The sequence below is a fragment of the Podarcis melisellensis genome, assembly GCF_964234715.1.
Source record: "Podarcis melisellensis genome assembly, chromosome: 1".
In the NCBI taxonomy this organism is placed as follows: domain Eukaryota; kingdom Metazoa; phylum Chordata; class Lepidosauria; order Squamata; family Lacertidae; genus Podarcis; species Podarcis melisellensis.
In genome coordinates, this window is record NC_138528.1 from 109,370,075 (window position 1) to 109,391,174 (window position 21,100).

At 44.1% G+C, this 21,100-nt stretch overlaps 1 protein-coding gene across 2 annotated transcripts in view; it reads right to left on the reverse strand.

Annotated features, from left to right (window-relative positions):
- The window catches only part of LRP2 (LDL receptor related protein 2), a 141,334-nt gene that overhangs the window by 23,803 nt on the left and 96,431 nt on the right, over positions 1–21,100 (reverse strand). For both annotated transcript variants that reach the window (XM_081924070.1, XM_081924071.1), the window contains exons 47-61: positions 20,166–20,297; positions 19,398–19,599; positions 17,255–17,550; positions 15,723–16,239; positions 14,898–15,050; positions 14,041–14,211; positions 11,712–11,935; positions 10,922–11,099; positions 8,709–8,905; positions 7,088–7,333; positions 6,222–6,350; positions 4,185–4,304; positions 3,217–3,333; positions 1,953–2,069; positions 928–1,065 (exon numbers count right to left, since the gene is read on the reverse strand). In XM_081924070.1, the coding sequence (XP_081780196.1) occupies positions 928–1,065; positions 1,953–2,069; positions 3,217–3,333; positions 4,185–4,304; positions 6,222–6,350; positions 7,088–7,333; positions 8,709–8,905; positions 10,922–11,099; positions 11,712–11,935; positions 14,041–14,211; positions 14,898–15,050; positions 15,723–16,239; positions 17,255–17,550; positions 19,398–19,599; positions 20,166–20,297 (2,937 nt within the window). The remainder of the gene's footprint in view (positions 1–927; positions 1,066–1,952; positions 2,070–3,216; positions 3,334–4,184; positions 4,305–6,221; positions 6,351–7,087; positions 7,334–8,708; positions 8,906–10,921; positions 11,100–11,711; positions 11,936–14,040; positions 14,212–14,897; positions 15,051–15,722; positions 16,240–17,254; positions 17,551–19,397; positions 19,600–20,165; positions 20,298–21,100) is intronic.

Below are 21,100 nucleotides of genomic sequence, written 5' to 3' on the forward strand. Positions count from 1 at the left end.
GGTCTGGCTTTTTGTGTCGTCTGAACTCAGGCTCGCGGTTTGTTTCTCTCCAAGCAAACCACAAGAGGCAACCAACATTTGGGGGAAACAAACTATGAGCCCAGTTTCGGACATGACCAGTCAGGCCATGGCTTGTTTCCTTGAAGTACCAACAGCAGGAGCAGGTGAGGGCTGAAGCACGTGCGATTTCATGACACTGCTCATTGACATCAAACCATTTGTTTATTTTAGCCATGATTAATTGTGATGTTTAAACCAATGCCAGTGTTGCACTGGCCTTCATCAGGGCAAAAGGACTGAAAGATCCTGCACTCTCCCAGAGTTCCTCCCATCTCTCTTTTGGTACCTCGGTTCTCTTGATATCATCTGACTAATGTAAAATGATGTGTGTTAACACAAATACATGGGTCCAGAGCTCATTCCTGACCCCTGAATTCAAGCTAAAAGGCCAAATATAATGATCATGTTCCGTTATACCCACATTGGCTCCACTGAACCAGTCACAAGATAGGCAAACTCTGTGAGGTTCTCCTGGCCCAGAAACATTTTGAGTTTCCAAAGGGGAAGCAGACAAACCAGGAAGAGGCAACAAGAGTTTTCATGTGCAGGAAAAGCCTGCATTTCACTGGCTGTGTTAGGACTTTAGACATGCACTGAAGTTTCTGTAAAAAATGTACAGGCCAGAATCCTCAAGGCTTGTGTTTCTCTTTGGGCAGCCCACCACGCCACATAACAATCTGCTTTTGAAAGCCAAGGGGAATTTCAAAAGGATCTTTTGACATGGCGCAGCAATTGGGTACCAAGATCCTGTGTTTCAAACACATCCTGCTGGATATGCCCAGCCCTTTGGCATGCACTAAGAGAGTTGTATGGGGCGGGGTTCAAGGTGGGGTCGATTCAGGCTTTACATTTTTCTCTCTAGCTTACAGCATAAGTTAAGTTCTTCGTCTGAGCCATCTCCGCAGTCGTCGTCACCGTCACACTTCCAGTATGGCTGAATACATACATGGTTTCTGCACTCAAACATTGTGCGTGGGCAGTATGAGCCATTAGGATAGCGGGTGGCTGGAAAACAGAAACGCCTTCTTTTAATATCACAATCTACTTGTCCTCATAATACTATGCAGACCTGTACCCACTGCTTTGTGGGGCATCTTCGGGAGAAGAAAAGGATAAGGAGTAAATAAACCCTGCACAAATCCAGAGTGAAATCCCTAAGATGATTGGATGGTGCCTGTTATGTCTCCTTCTAGCAACTTCTGCAGCCAAGCTGGTGTCAAACGTATTGCTCTGCTTCCCTTTGGACCACATCAGTGAGGCCAAGAGGTGAGTCCTGTCATCTGAATAGCCCTTGATCTCCATACACACTGCCCAGGCTTGCACCCCGGGGAGGTCACTTTGGTGCTGCTGGCGCAGTGAAAACAGTTCAGGAGGCAGCAAGTTACAAGTTACCGGTCTCTGACCCATTTCAATTAATGGACTTAGGCATTCATGTTTATTTCAATGGGTCCAATCTGTATAAAGTGGTACCTCGGGTTACATACACTTCAGGTTACATACGCTTCAGGTTACAGACTCCGCTAACCCAGAAATATTACCTCGGGTTAAGAACTTTGCTTCAGGATGAGAACAGAAATCATGCTCTGGCGGCACAGTGGCAGCAGCAGGAGGCCCCATTAGCTAAAGTGGTGCTTCAGGTTAAGAACAGTTTCAGGTTAAGAACGGACCTCCGGAACGCATTAAGTACATAACCAGAGGTACCACTGTATACCTTAGTTGTGTACAACCCTGTATCATTATTTAAGCTCTGCTTGAGAGCATTCAGCATTTCTTGGAATCTTTCTAATTGCAGAAGAAGAAAAATACTAAAATGTTTCATTTCTCCCGCCCCACAGAAAGGAGAAGTTCATAAGGGATTTCAGTAAGTTTCTGCCCCAGATCTAGGCACTCACGGCAAGTTGCTTCATCAGAGAAATCCAGACAATCGGCACTTCCATCACACCGGAAACGTTCTGCAATGCAATGCCCACTGTCGCACTGGAAATAACCTGGGTGGCAGGTCCTTAGTTCTACAAAGTAAAATAGACTGGCGTCAAAATGTCTCTTTTACAAAAAGTGCTTTTGAAATGTCATATTTGTCAGTCTGCATTTCTTAGTGCAGAAAGTATTGATCTGATGCGTAGAGATCTTTCCTATTCTACTGAACTCAAGAGGGTTCAGGAAGCTTCTCTGTGTGAAAGAAACAAGCAGAAGGTTCATGATGTTTGGGTTATTTCTTCAGAGAAGAAGAAGAGTTTGGACTTGATTATCCTGCCTTTCACTCCCTTTAAGGAGTCTCAAAGCGGCTAACAATCTCCTTTCCCTTCCTCCCCCACAACAGACACTCTGTGAGGTGAGTGGGGCTGAGAGACTTCAGAGAAGTGTGACTGGCCCAAGGTCACCCAGCAGCTGCATGTGGAGGAGCAGGGAAGTGAACCCGGTTCACCAGATTATGAGTCTACCGCTCTTAACCACTACACCATGCTGGCTGAGTACAGCTGGCTTAAACTGGTTATATTTTCTGTCAAGTTCATGTTGACTATAAAAGTAAGGCCAGAAGGAGCCTGAGTTTCACTTTCTTTCTATCTCTTTTCCTTCTTGTGTGGTGTTCTGTACATAGTATGCTTAGTGTTGAGGTTTAGTCTTATTATAAGTTATTGTAAGTTAAGTCTGCTGCAACTAGATTTCTTATGGACAGTGCCAATCCTGAATATATTGAATTTGTGACCATTATGCTCTTTTGCCTTCAGTAGCAGTAAAACTCTGCTGGATGAAATATAATTGCATCTGGTCCATTTTTTGGGACTCCTGCAACATGCTTAAGTTTCCACTCTGCTAACTATACATTGGAATTCTACTCCGGATCAATATTAAGTAGAATTCCATGACAATATTTTCAATATGACTTTAAATTTATTGCATAATCCTTTAGGACCACAGACAGGGCTTTTTGGTGGTGACCCCAACATGTTTCAAATTCTATCCCCAGGGAAATACATACTGCCTGGTCATTACTGTTTTTTAAAAGAAGTGTGGTATTTTCATGATTCATATGCCCATTTTTACGGAATTGTGTGTTTCGAAATTTTATTTGTAAAAGTGAGGGCAACATGCTTTGAAAGACAAGCTGGATTAAAACAAACAAACAAATAAATATGCTCAAATTGCAATACCCACCACAGTCCCGTTCATCTGAATTGTCCTCACAGTCATTGTCGTGATCGCATATCCACCGAGAAGGAATGCAATGCAGGTTGTCACACCGATATTCACTTTCTGTGCATTCACGGGGACCTTGCAATAAAGAGATGCAGCATACATGAAATGTGTGGTGTGTTTTTATGCAACTCGGCCCTGCGCCCATTTACCCACTCCCAACAGAGGCTAAGGGTTTAATTAAGCTATCCTTGCCGAATTCTAGTTAACAGAACTGGTATGTAAGAGTATAAAATAACAGTTTCAATGTTGGAAATGTCATCTCCTTGGCATTACATCTCATTATCTTTAGTATTTTGAGGACTGCCCTGTGAATTTATTATTTGCTGCTTAGGTGGATCGGACTGTGAAAGGGATTTTGCAAGGGGAATTACTTGTCACAGAGATGGCTATCTTTAGCGATATGCTGAAACAGTGTTTCCCAAATTTGGGTTTCCAGCTATTGTCCCCCCCCCCTACAATTCCCATCATCCTTGACCATTGGTCTTGCTAGCTAGGGATGATGGGAGTTGTAGTCCAAGAACAGATGGAGACAAAAGTTTGGGGAACACTGGGCTGAAATAACCACTATATATCTATATCTACCCTAAGTTAGATGAGCATTTGTTTTATTTCTGTAATGAGTGATTTTATATTATGGATTTTTAAAAAACAACCCAACAACAACTGATAGGTAAGCAGTGAAACTTCACACACATGCACATCTAAAGGCATCCATTAAATGTTATGGGTGAATCCTAGATTCCCACAATGAAGCAATATCCAACAGTGATACTTCATACCTTGATCCTGAGAAAACTGTACAAGCATGAGGATTTTTAAATATTTAACATGCACCTCGTGTCAAACGTAATGCAAAATGCACCATTCAAACAGGCAACCTTTGGCTGCAAGGCTATCAATAGTCGGAAAGGAAGGAAATATCTTACTGCAGTTTTGTTCATCAGATTCATCTCCACAGTCATTATCTCCATCACACTTCCACCGCAGTGGGATACAGCGATGGTTATGGCAGCGGAAATCTCCCAAAGGATTGCAAGTAATCTCCTCTGCAACACACATACACAGTTTATGTTTGTCAATACACCAGCACAGACTAACATGCTATTGTCAAATATGAAAACAGGTACAGCAGACGTGATACAATGAAATGTCAAGCAATTTAGGTAGGTTTTCAAAGCGGCTTCTTAACATATATACTTTGTGGAAGAGGAGAAAAAGCTTCCCATAATCCAAGTATTCTCTCTGTGTCTAGCTTTTGCAAAAGGTAAACAGAGTGCTTTTCACTGCAATGTGTGATATAACTATCACAAAGTGGAAGAATTTGACTTCCCAAAATTAGAAAATCATCCTCCAGGCTGAGTATACCTTCAGTACACTCAGCTGATCAAACCTCTCAGCCACCACATCTTATCATAATAAATGATTTTTAAAAAAATGCTGGAGAAGCTGTAAAGAGCAGCACCTAGATTCTGGAAACACTTGCCAAGCACAACTCAGCTTTTGGCTGCATTTTCTTGTCACACTAAACCATGGTTTAGTAAAATGCACAAGTGGAGGAAGGTGCTGCCATGAGTTCCAGCCTCTGCCTCCCTGCCCCGGTGAAGCAAGAAGGCTTACCGTATTTTTTGCTCTATAAGACTCACTTTTTCCCTCCTAAAAAGTAAGGGGAAATGTGTGTGCATCTTATGGAGCAAATGCAGGCTGCGCAGCTATCCCAGAAGCCAGAACAGCAAAAGGGATTGCTGTTCTGGCTTCTGGGATTCAGAATATTTTTTTCCTTGTTTTCCTCCTCCAAAAACTAGGTGCGTCTTATGGCCTGCTGCGCCTTATAGAGCGAAAAATACGGTACTTTAGCAGCATTTATTTACTTTCAGTTTTAAAACAAGCCATCTTCAAACCTTGGATTATGAGGCTGGTTCAAACTGTTTAAACTGACCACAATTATAGACAAACCACAATCTCTAGACCACACAACAAACTGAGACTCAGGAACACAAAAAGTAAACACTGTCAGAATTCTCCTCCTAGCAGTGCAGGGAAAGGAGATAGGGAAAAGAAGCATATTAGTCTTGAGGCTTGTCCTTCCAGTTCTTGCATATCTCACCAAGCCATGTTTTAGTGTGACATGCAAATACAGCTAGTGTCTAGCTACCTGCAGCATTCATCCAGAAATACCACATTAAAAATTGCCAAAAGCAAAATATATACCACTGAAGGAGAAGAAGTAATGATGGCAACAGCAAATCTAGGAGGCTCGAACTACAGGTGAAGGCAACTGCTAACAAGCATGGGGAGCAAATTTGTCTCCCAGACAAAGCATTATGAACTGTTACAAGCTGACCATGAAAACATATCTGAGCCTTGTCAGCTTTGAAGCAGAATGTACACCTTATTTAACAGGGAAGGCTTTGCCGCCTTGCTATGATTACTGTTTTTCCTTCTTCTGATGCCTTTGAAGTATCCAAAACGGATGCAACGAGAGGTGGTATAATGGTTTGATTTAACTAAAAGGAATCTTTATTTAGTTTAAATCTAACCATCCTTTCACCTCTAGGTGCAACCATCATGGATGCTTCAAATGAAGTTCAAGGAAAAGACAGCAATGGTAATAATGCAGAAAACACTTCCCATTCACAAGTACAGATAACACTAATTGCCTGGACAGTGTGACCCAGTGACTGAAAAACTGCTTCAGATAACTCAAGACATTCGCATCAGCTATAGCCAAGACTGTAATTATAGTAAGTGACCTCCAAGGTTACATCAAATGACAAGCATCAATTAGAGTGACATGCCGCTAACAGGGTTTTCATTGCACCTTCATTTGCGGCCTAATTTGTGAAGCAGGTATAAATGCAAGTGCATGGAATTTTGGCCAAGGTCATTGCCATTGCTTCACATCTTGAACAGCGTCTGAAGTACACAATGATTTTACAGGTACATTTTGCAGGCCAAAAACGTACCGCAGCCTTGTTCATCGCTGTTGTCTCTGCAATCATTATGACCATTGCATACAGCCCAGAACGGGATGCAACGGTAATTTGTTCTACAGCTGAATTCTGTGTGGTTATCACAACGATAGGCAGGGCCCACTGAAATAAAAGGAAGAGTCAACATTTGAATACTTTGCCTTTTTACGACAGCTGCTGCACACCGCTGCCAAATACATTTCAGAGAATGTGTTACATGGGATAGACAATGTACAGACACCATGGCCTGCCGTGGTCATTGGTATGTGGAACGCCCTCCCATCAGATGTCAAGGAGATAAATGACTATACAGTGAAACCTCGGTTCCCGAATGCCTCCGTTGTTGTACGTTTCGGTTCTCGAACGCTGAAAAGCCAGAAGTAAATGCTTTCGTTTTTGAATGTTTTTCAGAACTCGAACGGGCAACACGGCTTCCGCTGAGTGCATGAAGCTCTTGCAACCAATGGGAAGCCATGCCTTGGTTTTCAAATGTTTCGGAAGCCAAATGGGCTTCCGGATCGGATTTTGTTCAAGAACTGAGGTACCACTGTGCAAGTTTTAGAAGGCAACTGAAGGCAGCCCTGTATAGGGAATTGTTTTTTTTATGTTTGAGGTTTGATTATGCTTTTATATTTGTTGGAAGCCACCCAGAGTGGCTGGGGCAACCCAGTCAGATGGGCAGGGTACGAAAAATAAACTACTTCTTTCTCTTCCTCCTCCTCCTCATTATTATTATTAGCAAAACAACTGACCAATTTGCCATTTGTCTTCTTGTTAGCTACTCTGGTTTCCATTAAGGAGGAAGGATGAGCTATACAAGCAATCCATCAGCCAATCAACACAAGCTGTGCTCTACTTACTGCATTCATGAATCGGCTCGTCCGAGTTATCCCCACAGTCATCGTCCACATCGCATTTCCAGGAGTGGGGGATGCAGCGGCCATTGTCACATTTAAATTGGCCTGGAGGGCAGGTCCTGCTGGCACAATGAGAAGCATCTTCATCCGAGTTATCACCACAGTCATCCTCTCGGTCACACTGCCAGGCTTCTGGGATGCATCGCTTGTTGGCGCATTGCCACTGATGAGACTCACACTGGTGATTGGCTAGAAGGCAAACGTAATTGCGGTATTAGTAGATTACTTTAAAATGAAATGAAATTGCAGTATACTCTCACTTATCCAAACTGCTGCAGGGATATAAACAAACCAACGCTATTTTGATCAATGCTGCTGTTTAGCTAAATGGGAGTGCTATACAGTGGTACCTTGGGTTACAGGCGCTTCAGGTTACAGACACTGCTAACCCAGAAATATTACCTCAGGTTAAGAACTTTGCTTCAGGATGAGAACAGAAATTGTGCAGCGGCGCGGCGGCAGCAGGAAGCCCCATTAGCTAAAGTGGTGCTTCAGGTTAAGAACAGTTTCAGGTTAAGAACGGACCTCCGGAACGAATTAAGTTCTTAACCTGAGGTACCACTGTATAAACAGAGAAAAGACTGACATGGAGATAATATATGCTGGGTAAACTACTAAGGCTGGGTGATATCTGGTTTTCAACATCGTGATATATCACCAGCTAAACATCACAATATACTGCTGTGTCATGATATCTGAAATAAGGATGAAGCTATGTAGAGGTACTGGCCGGCTTAATGCTTTTTCACATGTCATGATTTTTGCAGGCACCTGCTCTTGGGATTCGCTGCTCCCTGAAGGAGGCAGGGGAGAGTTGAGCTGACAGAGTTAACAGGGGCTGCAGGAATCGAGAGCAGTGGCTGGCTTCACAGTCCCCCCCCCATTGTGATTTTTGCATAACGCTAACATACCTCATCAATCACAACTCAGTATACAAAATAAGAGTATACTGTACGCTAAATATCTCAATGCAACACGTACTATAACTCAAAATAACGTGAGCATATTCTACTGATCAAATTAGCCCTAACATACATCATGATTCACAATATATTGCAAGATCAAAAATTATGAAACTGATATCACGATATGGACTTCAAACCATTTTGGGACAAAATGTCAATATATCACCTAGCCCTATAAACTACACGTCAAGACAAGAAAATCTTTGTTAGAGGGAGTGCCTTGTTAATAGGTTATTTAACCATACTAGTTTTCTCTTCATGGAACAAGTAATTTCTAGACCCGTTATTGCTTATACCGAGTAACAGGTTAATTTAGAGCATGGGTAGGCCAACTAAGGCCCGGGGGCTGGATCCGGCCCAATCGCCTTCTAAATCTGGCCCACGGACAGTCCGGGAATCAGTATGTTTTCACATGAGTAGAATGTGCCCTTTTATTTAAAATGCATCTCTGGGTTATTTGTGGGGCACAGGAATTTGTTCTTTTTATTTTTTTCCAAAATATAGTCCAGCCCCCCACAAGGTCTGAGGGACAGTGGACCGGCCCCCTGCTGAAAAAGTTTGTTGACCCCTGATTTAGAGACTTAGCACTTGCAACATACCACAAAGCACACGATCTTCATCTGAGCCATCAGGGCAGTCTGCCAGGGCATTGCACAAGTAATGGGAACTCGTACAGTTGCCATCATTGCACTGGAACTGCCCAACTTGGCAGTACCTTTGAGGGCATGTGGGCGGTTCATCGGAGCCATCCCGGCAATCTCTCTGACCATCACATTTCCACCATATGGGAATACACCTACAAAACAGAGAGACGCCATAAGGTTTGTTTCAAGGAGGCAATGCCTTTGACATATTCTATAGTCATGTTTATTTGGAAGCAAGTCTCACCTGAGCCCACTTCCTGTCAAGAACACTTAGGACTGTAAACACAAGAGCCTTTGGGATGATTCCCATCATGAAGAATTAGTGTGTTTCCTTGACCCAAGACTTCGTGTATGTATTTAGTAGCCCCTTCCACATAACTGAGCCTGTCCTAGAAAATGCTGCATTTGAGCCAATCAGCAAGTATGGGCATGTATCTTTATAGACTGTAGGTGATTTCAGAGATTTTAATTTATCAGTGTCATGTATCCTTCTTCCAGGTAATTTTCTCCTAAGTACTGCTAAGGCTGCAATGCGCAGCGAATAGGGCCACCCTTCAAAGAGCTACACAGTCTTCTGATCAGGAATGTGATGCCCGGGGATGGAGGATTTGGGGGCACCTTTAATGATTAAGGAACTGGACTACTCAGCTGCTTATACAGTGGTACCTTGGTTCCCAAATGGCTTAGTTGCTGAACAAATTGGCTCCCAAACACCATAAACCCGGAAGGAAGTGTTCTGGTTTGCGAATGTTTTTCAGAAGCCAAACATCCGACGCGGCTTCCGCTTGAGTGCAGGAAGCTCCTGCAGCCAATCAGAAGCCACGCCTTGGATTTCAAACGGATTTGGGAGTCGGACAGACTCCCAGAATGGATTAAGTTTGAGCACCAAGGTACTACTGTATAGTGCCCCCAAAGCAAGTGCAGAAGCACAACAAGCAACTGTGCCACTCCACCCTCATTTTTCTCTCTCCAGCCACAGCCACGACTACAAGAGATAGAGGGAGGCTGTCAGAAGCATGGAAGGCTGTGAGCTGAATAATAATAATTTATTTATACCTCGCCCATCTGGCTGGGTTTCCCCAGCCACTCTGGGAGGCTCCCAATAGAATATTAAAAACACAATAAAACATCAAACATTAAAAACCTCCCTAAACATGGCAGTGCCATGGTGTGACAAAAGAGCGGCAACAGGAAGGAAGTACAGCCATACCTCATGTCATAGACGCTTCAGGTTACGTCTTTTCAGGTTGCGTCCCACGGCGACCCGAAAGTACTGGAAAGGGTTACTTCCGGGTTTCGCCGCTTGCGCATGTGCAAAAGCACCAAATTGCGCTTCACACATGCGCACAAATCGCACCATGTACCTGCACAGATACGGTGCTTCAGGTTGCGCTCTTTTCAGGTTGCGAACGGGCCTCCGAAATGGATCCCATTCACAACCAGAGGTACTACTGTACTAAGGCAAAGTGCAGCAATGGGGCACAAACCTGGAGAAGTAGAAGTGATGTATCATTGTTTGTTACCTCTGTTCACCAATTCTATGCTTCCAAGTGCCACCAAGACTTGGGAAAGCTAGTGCAGCATAGTGATTAGCATGTCACACTAGAACTGGGGACACCCAGGTACAAATCCCCACTCAGTCCTGAAGCTCTGCTGGTGACCTTGCATCAGTCACTCTTCCCTCTCAGCCTACCTTTCCCCATAGCGGGGATGGCTAAGCTGTCTTGGCCTGAGAGCCACGTTCAGCCTTGGCCAACCCTAGGGAAGGTGGGACACATGCCAGTGATGGGCATGGCCACTCCACACACTCTCTGTACCAATCAGCTGAGGAGAGGGCTATTACCCCTTCTCTGCTCATCAAGTGATTGGTCTGATTACCAGGGGTGGGGCAATCTTCATCTCAATTAAGGCTCTGGGCTTCATTCACCTATTCTTGTGTCTTAATATACAGCCACTGCTGCCTAAATTGTGATGGAGTGGAATGAGATTCCTGAATTGGGAGTTTTAGTGCACCCCCCCCCCATTCCCAGCCAAATGAAGACTATAAAATGAGAGCAAGGAGCAATGCCATATTTGAGTCCTTGGAGGTAGGTCACGTATACGTAGGAAATATTCATGTGTGACGTAAATAAGCAAGTAAAATAATGGTGTGTGATTTATATGCATACCTTTCACTGTCTGCACAAAGGAACTGAGTGCTGGAACACATCGGAAGGCAGTGAGCTGTGTTTCCAAACTGTATCACCATGAAGTTATCTGGACACTCACAGGAATAACCATAACCACCACTTTTTATTAGGCACAGATGAGAACAACCACCATTGTTGGTCCCGCAAGGATTACTTACTAGCAAAAGAAGATGGGGGGCGGGAGGAAGAAAATATAATTATTCCCCGGCAAAGACAACCCACAAATGAAACTATTGCCACTTAAATTGCAAAGAAAGCTTTAATCTTTGGTGGCACATGTCAACTTGCATTCATGAACAATACTGAGATTGTTGGGGGTGTCAAAGTGCAAGTAGATAAATAGGTACCACTTCAGGCAGGAAGGTAAACGGCGTTTCCGTGCACTGCTCTGGTTCGCCAGAAGCAGCTTAGTCATGCTGGCCACATGACGTGGAAGCTGTACGCCAGCTCCCTCGGCCAATAAAGTGAGATGAGCGCCGCAACCCCAGAGTCAGCCACGACTGGACCTAATGGTCAGGGGTCCCTTTACCTTTAAACCATGGTTTTGCATTACATCCAAATGCAGTCATAATATTTACATCCAATCCATATTTACATGCTAAAAAAAAAAAATCATTCTATGAGGGTGAAACATTCAATAAGAACCAGACCCCTGAAAAATGCCTATGTTGTCTCACACCTTACTTCTGTCTGAGTTACATGCAGAATTCAAAGGATTAGACCTTGAATAAGAACCAAGACACCCACATCAGTAGAATGGATTGCTTACCAAGTGGCTGCCTGTACGGGTGATAGACGTGGATATCAAAAGGTCTATGAGTGGTGTTTACCAGAACTGCTCTGCCTGATCCATTGTATTTATTTCCCTTTTCAACTGTCCTCGTGTTCCAGTCAGTCCAGTAGATGGTGTCTTCAAAAATGGTAATTGCAAATGGGTGAGGTAATGTCCCATCGTACACCGTGTGACGGTGTTGGCCATCTAAATCGGAGTACCTGCGGGAAAGAAGCAAGCATGGGTAATGCTGAACTTTTGTCTATTGCTTCAGAGTGAGTGAAAAAGAAATGTAACCAACTCTGTTCCAAGGGTCCCTAAATGGAACCCCAGACATTCTGTTCACACAACTGATTACCGTGTTGTAAAACAACACCTCCCTAAGCATTCTTTCCAGAAGATGTTAGTAAGATGAAGGTTCAAGTTCAGAAGGGCCTGTAGCTCAGTGGAGAACATCTGATCTGCATTCAGATGGTCCCAAGGTTCATTCCTTGGTCTCTGCTGGTAGAGCTTGCAAAGATTCCTTGAGGGAAACTCTGGAGAGCCAACTGCCAGTCAATGTAGACATCATCGAGCTAGAGGGACTTGGTAAAAGGCAACTTCCTGTATTCCCAAGTTACCTCTCACTACCCTCTAGAGAAAGAATGACCTATCACCTCCAACTTTCTATGTTGCTTACCTTTCACTGTCTATGTGACTAAAGACATTAAAAAAAATCAGGGGCATGAAAGCATATTGGGTTGCTGAGTGAAGTATTGGGCGTAAGAATCACTGGTGGAACCCAACCTCCAACCTCTTGGCCTCCAGTCAGATCTGCAATTGTAGTATTTTGACTCCCTCGCCTGGGATTCTAGAGTGGACAGGAAGGAGGGGAAAAAGGCAGGCCTTTGAGATTTTAGCTCCTCTGGGCCAGATCTAGGAGCTACTCTGATCTCCATTCTTGCCCACTCCCATTGAGCCATTTGGCGAGTAAACAAGTGGCTGGAACGCATGCTTGGAGCCCTCAGAAAAATGAGACTGGGAATTGAAATTTCCTCTTTGTCTTTCCAAGGGTTCCCAGGCATGCCCCTGGGTACAGAGGCCCCAAAAAGAAGGGTTTTACCTACCCATAGACTGGCATAAGGGACATAACAGTCACAATCCCTAAGACCACAAGTCTCATGTTTCCCATAGCTGCTGATGGAAAGAAGAACACTTCCATATTATCTGTTCCCAGCCTTTGGGATTTCAAAGAGTGCTTTCCATAGGCTTCTTCACCATTAAGAATGTAAACAGCATATTCATATAATTAAATAAACAACTATCTGACTTTCAGAAGACATCTGAAGGCAGCCCTGTTTAGGGATGCTTTTAATGTTTGAAGTTTTATTCTGTTTTTAGTGTTCTAGAGTGGCTGGGGAAACCCATCCAGATGGGCAGGGTACAAATAATAAAAGATATTATTATTATGAATTAAAACGATAGACTTGAGCTATATGCTATGTACACCAGGGCTAGGGAACCACAGGCCCCGAGGCTTGGTGTGGCCCCTCTGGCCTATTTATCTGGCCCTCAAAACTCTCCCAGCCACACCCCTCACTGGCTGTTCTATGTACCAGCTGTGAGCGTTTTAGTCTGATGTCTCTGAACTCAGCTAATGCTTCTTGCTCGCCTGGATGGAGGATGGAGAGAGGAGGGCGGGTGTGTGTAGAAACTAGCCAGCAGAACAAAGGTAGGATTAATATTTGCTGCTTCTTGCCCCACCCTCTGCTGACATGTGACCATTGGAAAGTAGCCCAAAAAGGAAGGCAGCACTCAGGCTGTGAAAGTTTCCTCATGTCTGATATACATTTATATTTTCTGCTAAATTTTAAACACCCCAAATCCCTTTCTGCTGTTTGTCCTCTATACTTTGTTATGTTTTAAATAGCTTTAAATCTTTTCCCTGTTATTCACAGACCTTTCTTATCGAGGACATAATGCAGAATGCTAAACTACCAAATCTGTCGACAGGCTACTTTGGTGACCGACTACAGATTTTCAGATTTGGGTGGAAATGCAACGCAGAAGCAAAACTGATGAAGACATTCTGAGAGAAGCAAAACGGTTTGCTCGTAATTTTCATATTTGTTATAAAGCATAAACCGAAGTATATCTCTCCAAAACATTTTGATGTTAGTGACAAACGCCCATAAATTGTTACAGCGACGCAACTGAACTAACATATATTCTAAATGGGTAATCATGGTTGTGTCCCTTTAATAAAGCTGAAGCAGACTAATTTGGCAACCCCCAAAATTTGGTATGAAGAGTTACCCAGTTGCTTTATTCTTCTCTATGTACGTACTCAATGTAGTTTAGGTGGGCATCCGCCCAGTAGAGCTTGTCGTTGGTGTAATCTATGGTGAGTCCATTAGGCCACTCTAACTTGGTAGAGATAATCACAGTCTTGTTCTTGCCATCCATTCCCAAGCGTCCAATATATGCTCGTTCTCCCCAATCTGTCCAATAGACCTGCCTGGTTAAACAGACACAACGTAAATTAATCTAGTCTTCATTTGTAATGCAATAGCACATGCACCAACGTAAAAATCTGGTGGTTTGGAAGGAACAACGTGTAGGAGGAGGCAGGGAAACCATCAGGTAATGTATACTTTTATTTCATTAGTTATAAGTAAAATTGGGTGAAATCCAATGGTGCCTTTGTGTGAGTGTAACAGACTTCTACAACAGGACTTCCTCTCCCCCCCCCCTTCCCAAATCTGCAGACTTGGTGGCTTTCTCATACAGCTATATATACTTCCCCCAATGCATATGTATTTCTGTAATATTCAGGTTCGGGTGAATATCAGCTTCATTCTTTCAGTTCTAAACTTTGCCTCTTTCATTGCAGCACTGCTAAATCGGAATAAATGAGTAGCAGCGCGAGTAGTAGATAATGCATTCAGCCTTACCTCTGAAAGAGGTAGATAAGGATGATCTCCAAGCAAGTACGTTAAATGCATTCAGGATAATAATAAAATAATAATAATAATAAATTTTTATTTATATCCTGCCCTCCCCAGCCGAAGCTGGGCTCAGAATCTGTGCACCTCATCGTAGATTTTTAAAATGCCCTTATTAGCCTTTATCCCAATGGTTTTCCACAGTCAGGATACCATAAAACAATTGTACTAAAAAGAAATAATCATGGAAATAGCTTACCCATATTTGGGGTGAACAACAATAGCTCTAGGGTACTGAAAACAGAAGGTGTTGTTGGGATCCAAACATCGATCAACTAGTTTTTTCCGGAACCGACCATCAAGCTCTGACACATAGAGGCAGTCCTTGGAGGAATCTACCCAGTAGAGTTTTCTGAAATATTTTACAAGGCGCCTGTTACACAGAGTTCTCCTCGTTTTATTTATTTTATATCAACTGTCGTTTTTCCTTAAGGGTCACCAACCTTTTTAGGCCTATGATAAGGTTACCAGATTTTTTTTCAATGAATCTGGGAACACTTTTCAACTTCCTACTAAATAGATGGATTTTGTCAGGGGACTGATTTGTAAATGTTGGAGCTGTCCCCAGGAAAGGGGGACGTCTGGTAACCTTAGCCTATGGACATATTTGGGTTATTGAGCAAGCGCTGTAGCCACCAGCCTGTCTCTGGTCACTGCTCTTCCCCATCCCACAGATAAGTCCCTCCCCACCCAAAGGACAGAAAGAGAGACGCTGCGTGGCAACCCACTTTGCTTTCCCAAGAGATCTTGGGAAAAGCCAATAACAATAGACTTAACCTAAGCCCCACCATGCACACTGCTACTGATGCAGCCCGCCATCTGTTAAGGACTGCATGCAAAGGACTGTGAACAGCAGGCACAAGTGAGATATGCATGGCTTTCTTTGACTGATTGATTGATTGCCCTCATAGCCCACCTCCTCTGTTGACTGAGTGCATTTATACCCCCGCCTTTTCTCCATTTCAGCCTCACAACAAGGCAGATTAAGCTGAGAGAATGACTATTGCAGCGTACTGAGATTTACCTGCCAACCCAGTCAACAGCAATGCCTTCCCCACTGGGCACGCCATCATTAATGATTACTTCCTTGCTTGTCCCATTGAAAAACATTCTTTCAATGACCTTCCTGCCCACATCAATCCAGTACAGCCTTTTCTCCACCCTGTCGAAGTCCAGCGCTACCACGTTTCGGAGTCCTTGCAAAATGAGGGAGTAAGACTCGCCATCCGTCGTGAGATTTCTCAGATAGTAGCGGTTGCTGAAGATGAGGTAAGGAGAGATGTTGCTATTTTGCCGGCAGCTTTTCCCATCCGGCTCCCGGATGTAGCCCGGCGCGCACTTGCAGATATAGGAGCCAATGGTATTCTCACAAATCTGGCTACACACGGATGGTGTCTCGCTGCACTCGTCAATGTCATCACAAGACCTTTCATTGGACATGAGCCGATATCCAGGACGACACGAGCAATAGAAACTGGTCTGGGTGTCTGTGCAGTCGTGGTCGCAGCCGCTGATTGAAGAGTCATTACATTCATTTATACCTGTAGCCAGAAAACAGAACAAAATAGATCACTCAACTTTCATCTGGAAATAATGCAGCTGCAGCATTTCTGCACTGGTCTCTGCTTGTACATTTAAAGAGCTGCCATTCTGCTCTTGGAATGGGTTTTGATTAGCGGAGAAGCCCACTAACGCAAGCCAAGGAAAGAGATTCCTCCCTGCTTCTCCTTCCTGCTGCAGCCCCCCATGCCACTAATACCACCAATCTGCTCCAGATGGTTAGGTGACCTTTCAGAACTGCATGGGAGGTGGTGTAGGGGGAATAAGAGAAAACTCTTTCACTTGAAGTTCCCTCTGTTGTTTCACAAGCGCAATGGCAGCATTGGATTTCACTGGAAATGTTCACCTTGTGTGTGCCACAATTATATTATATATAGTGACTGATTGCATGAACTGTTGAATCAACTACAACAGGAGCAAACATCCGGGCTGCACAGAATGGTCATAGTTGGTTTCACAGAACACAACGGTTTCTTATCCTCATCAGTCCTGGTGGACCAGTAATATGTAGATTCTGTCACCTTTGTCTTTAGGAAACCATAAGCAGAACAAACTGCTTCCCAATCCTCCTTCACTAGGAGTTGCCTCCTGGATCACCTAACCAATCACTCCTGGGCATGTGGTAAGATGAATCTGCTGTATGAATTTGCTCTTCTAAGAACACTGGGTTCTTACATACAGTGGATGTTAACTAAATGGTAAGATAAACCACCCAATTTCTCAAGCTGAAGGTGAACACTATACAGTGGTACCTAGGGTTACAGATGCTTCAGGTTACAGACTCCGCTTACCCAGAAATAGTACCTTGGGTTAAGAACTTTGCTTCAGGATGAGAACAGAAATCGTGTGGTGGCAGCGGGAGGCCCCATTAGCTAAAGTGGTACCTCAGGTTAAGAACAATTTCAAGTTAAGAACGGACCTCCAGAACGAATTACGTTCTTAACCCGAGGTGCCATTGTATAAATATTGGCTAAGTCAAAAAGGTACTATACATACCACATCCTTTCTCATCGCTGTTATCAGAGCAGTCATCCACTCGGTTACAGACTTTGACCAATTCAAGGCAGTTCCCATTGTCACACTTAAAATGATGGGGAGAACAGGTTGCCTCTGGCGTAGCGCAGAGGTGCTCCAGTTCATCTGATTCATCGCCACAGTCATTGTCCCCGTCGCAGATATAGGCTTTGGAGATGCAACGGCCATTTTGACAGGTAAACTGATACTGTGTACAGGGCTGATAGACGCAACCCCTCTCGTCACTGCTGTCGCCACAGTCGTTACGCCGGTCACACCTGGAAAAGAAATCCAGTTTTGGGACGTTACAAAGCAGATGGAAACTGCCAGCCAGGCAGAAAGGTAAGTTCTGGTTAATACAAACCAAGGGGGAAAATGCTAGTATACAACAGCTGAAGCTCTCATTTCTTCAACCACTGGAGAAGTCTATCTGTTGCAAGCGCTGAGTTGCAATGTATCAGATTGTTCTTTGCTCACACTCCCCTAGAAAAATACCTCCTTGCATATCTTTCTCTGAATATTATCCACCATTTATCCATGGCAACTGCCATTCCCCACCCCAACACCACTCATAATGCCTCAAACTAACACTAAGTCTGGAGCATTGTGGAGGAAACAAAATGGTGTCCCAACAAATTTGAATGTTAGAAATTGGAGGGAAGGAAAGAAGCTGTGCCGTTGCTAGTGGTGACCCCCCATAATCCTTGAGAAACTACTGAAGAATGTCTGCTTTCCCTGGAGAAATTCAGTATAATAGTAAGTCCACATTATTCTCTCTGCCGGCAAATAAGGTAGAGAATTTTGAGAGGTCTTTTGCACACTGCTCTGGTATGGTGAAATGACCTGATATGAAAATCGTGGCAGAAGGATTGCTCCTTATTCAAATAGACCTGAGAAACTAATCCATTGAAGAAGCTCCGCTTTAAAGGGATTGCATACAAAAAGATTTCAGGGGAAGCTTCACAAATGTTTTGTTGATCATGATACATGAAGTCGCTGAACAGGATGGCAATAATATCACACAAAACTGCAGTATATGAGACTTCTGATCAGGAAGGATCAGATTCTGGAGGAGTAGTCTGGTTGGGCTGGACAGGGAATTTCATCATAGCAAGAAAATAGGCAGAGAAACTCCTCCATAGACATATTTTTCCCTGTCTCACATGTGAGCATAGAACTCCACCTTCCACTGCTCTAGGTTCAACATTATAGCATCAAACAATAACGGTCTAGCATCACAGACTTTTGCCAGCATTCCAGCATAGGTTTAAAAAAGAGAAAAAGTTTATTAATATTATTATTAAATTATATACCTCCCTTCATCCAAAGATTACAGGGCAGTTTACAACACAAAAGCACAACAACAACACACATCTTTCACACAGACACGCACACACAATTTAAAGGCCTTAGATCAGAGTTTTCCAAACTTTTCAAGTTGGTGACACATTTTTTGGACACAGTATTTCAGTTTTGCATCATTTTGTGACATAGTAATTCAGTTTTACTAGTAAACCAAAGGTTAAACTAACTCCTTCCAGCTCCAGGAGCATGGGGAGCATTCGTGCGACACACCTACACACTGCGGCCAACACACTAATGTGTTGTGACACACAGTTTGGAAAGCTCTGCCTTAGACTGTTTAATAGCCAAAGGCTTAGTTGAAGAGGAACGTTTTCATTTGGCACCTAGCAGGTAGACATCAGGGACGCAGGTGGTGCTTTGGGTTAAACCACAGAGCCTAGGACTTGCCGATCAGAAGGCCAGCGGTTCGAATCCCCGCGACGGGGTGAGCTCCCGTTACTTGGTCCCTGCTCCTGCCAACCTAGCAGTTTGATAGCATGTCAAAGTGCAAGTAGATAAGTAAAGCGAGAGGAGCGCTGCAACCCCAGAGTCGGTCATGACTGGACCTAATGGTCAGGGGTCCCCTTAACTTTTTTAGGTAGACATCATTTTTCACTAGATGCAAGCTTAATGACAGGGCACTGGGGCTGAGAGTTAAGTGACCTGTATTTGGTTACACGGTGAGCTCTAGGCTAAAATGGGACTTTTAAGTTCAGGCTGAGGTCCTTTACTATTAGCTGTACTTTCTTTGCCGAAACTGCCCAACCCATCATAAACAAACCTGTAAGCGTTACGGATGCATAGCCCGTTGCTGCAAGCGAATTCATTGCCCATGCACGGTCTCCTTGTACAGTTCTGGTGCTCGTCGTAAGCATCGCTGCAGTCAGCATCACCATCACAGACCCAAGCCCTAGGGATGCACCTTCTTAGCGGGGGCGCATTGTTCACACATGTGAACTCAGAGTCTGAGCAGATGCGGCTTGCTGGGGGGGGGGGAAGCACAATATTTCAGCATCTGGTTTAAACCCGCCCTGTTAGTCATTTACACAAGTCTCTTGTCCCTGGCCCTCAACACCTCTTTGACCTCCCAAAGTCTTCTGCATCCCTGCGTTTGCCAAGAAAGATGTCTAGGGGGTAAAGAAGCAACATTATAATGTCATAACAGTAAAACAGGGGTCAGCAAACGTTTTCAGCAGGGGGCCGGTCCACCGTCCCTCAGACCTTGTGGGGGGCCAGACTATATTTTTGGGGGGTGGGTTATTATGCCCCACAAATAACCCAGAGATGCATTTTAAATAAAAGCACACATTCTACTCATGTAAAAACACCAGGCAGGCCCCACAAATGTTTTTACATGAGTAGAATGTGCCCTTTTATTTAAAATGCAAAGTTGCATTTTAAATAAAAGGGCACATTCTACTCATGTAAAAACACACTGATTCCTGGACCATCTGTGGACCGGATTTAGAAGGCGATTGGGCCGGATCCAGCCCTTGGGCCTTAGTTTGCCTACCCTTTCTGTAAAGCTTTATGTCCGATAGGTACTTACCACAATTGTGTCTTTGGTCCTCGTCGCTCATATCACCGCAGTCATTATCACCATCGCAGATCCACGTTGCAGGTATGCATCTGCCATCGTCACATCTGAACTGTTCGCTTGAACAGCTCCGCACAGGGGAAACTGGAAAAAGAAGAACAGTGTTGCTCTGTTCCTGCTAGCACATTAAAAGTCATGTTCCATGTGATGGCCACATTCAGACGTAACACTAACTATGGCAAAACTAAAACCTCAAAAGGTAGAAGTGATTGTTTTCTCTTGGCCAATGCTAACTAAACCTGCAGCCAACAGATGCATTAGGTGGTGTAGGCAAAAGAAACTTGTGGCACTCCTACGTTGGAATGTGAACACACCAGTTTGATTGTGCAAAGAGGCAGATCTACATTTTGTATTCAGTACAGGCAACTCCCCATTTATGCACATTCAAGTCAAGCGTGCCTGTGTGCACACGCATCACCACAAATCTGGAAGTGGTGCTTGAAGGGGCAAAAACGACCACCCAAAAGTGCAAAAAATGGCACAAAAACAGCATCCAGCAATCTCACGAGCCTATGCAAGTGCAACCCCAAGAGCCTTTGCACCAACCTTTAAGGCCTGCAGAGAGTTGGCTTTTGAGCAAGGAAGTTTAGAGGCCATCTGGCAGGTACTGCTGGGGTTTTGAAGGGTTTTTTTAAGGGTTTCCAGATGGTTCAGAGGGTGTTTGCCGACTTTTTCAATGGTGTTCCCAACATACGTGATTTCACTTAAATGCACAGTGCCTCGGAACACAACCCCACGTAAATAGGGAGTTGCCTTTAGTGGTTGGCAGGGCTGAGGGGTAGACAATATTCCTCTCCATCTTCCCACTGCCTCTTAAGCTGAGGGAGAGGGGCATGGTAGTGGGGGTGCAGAGCAGCACTGTCTCGTTCTTTGGACTTGACTTGCCA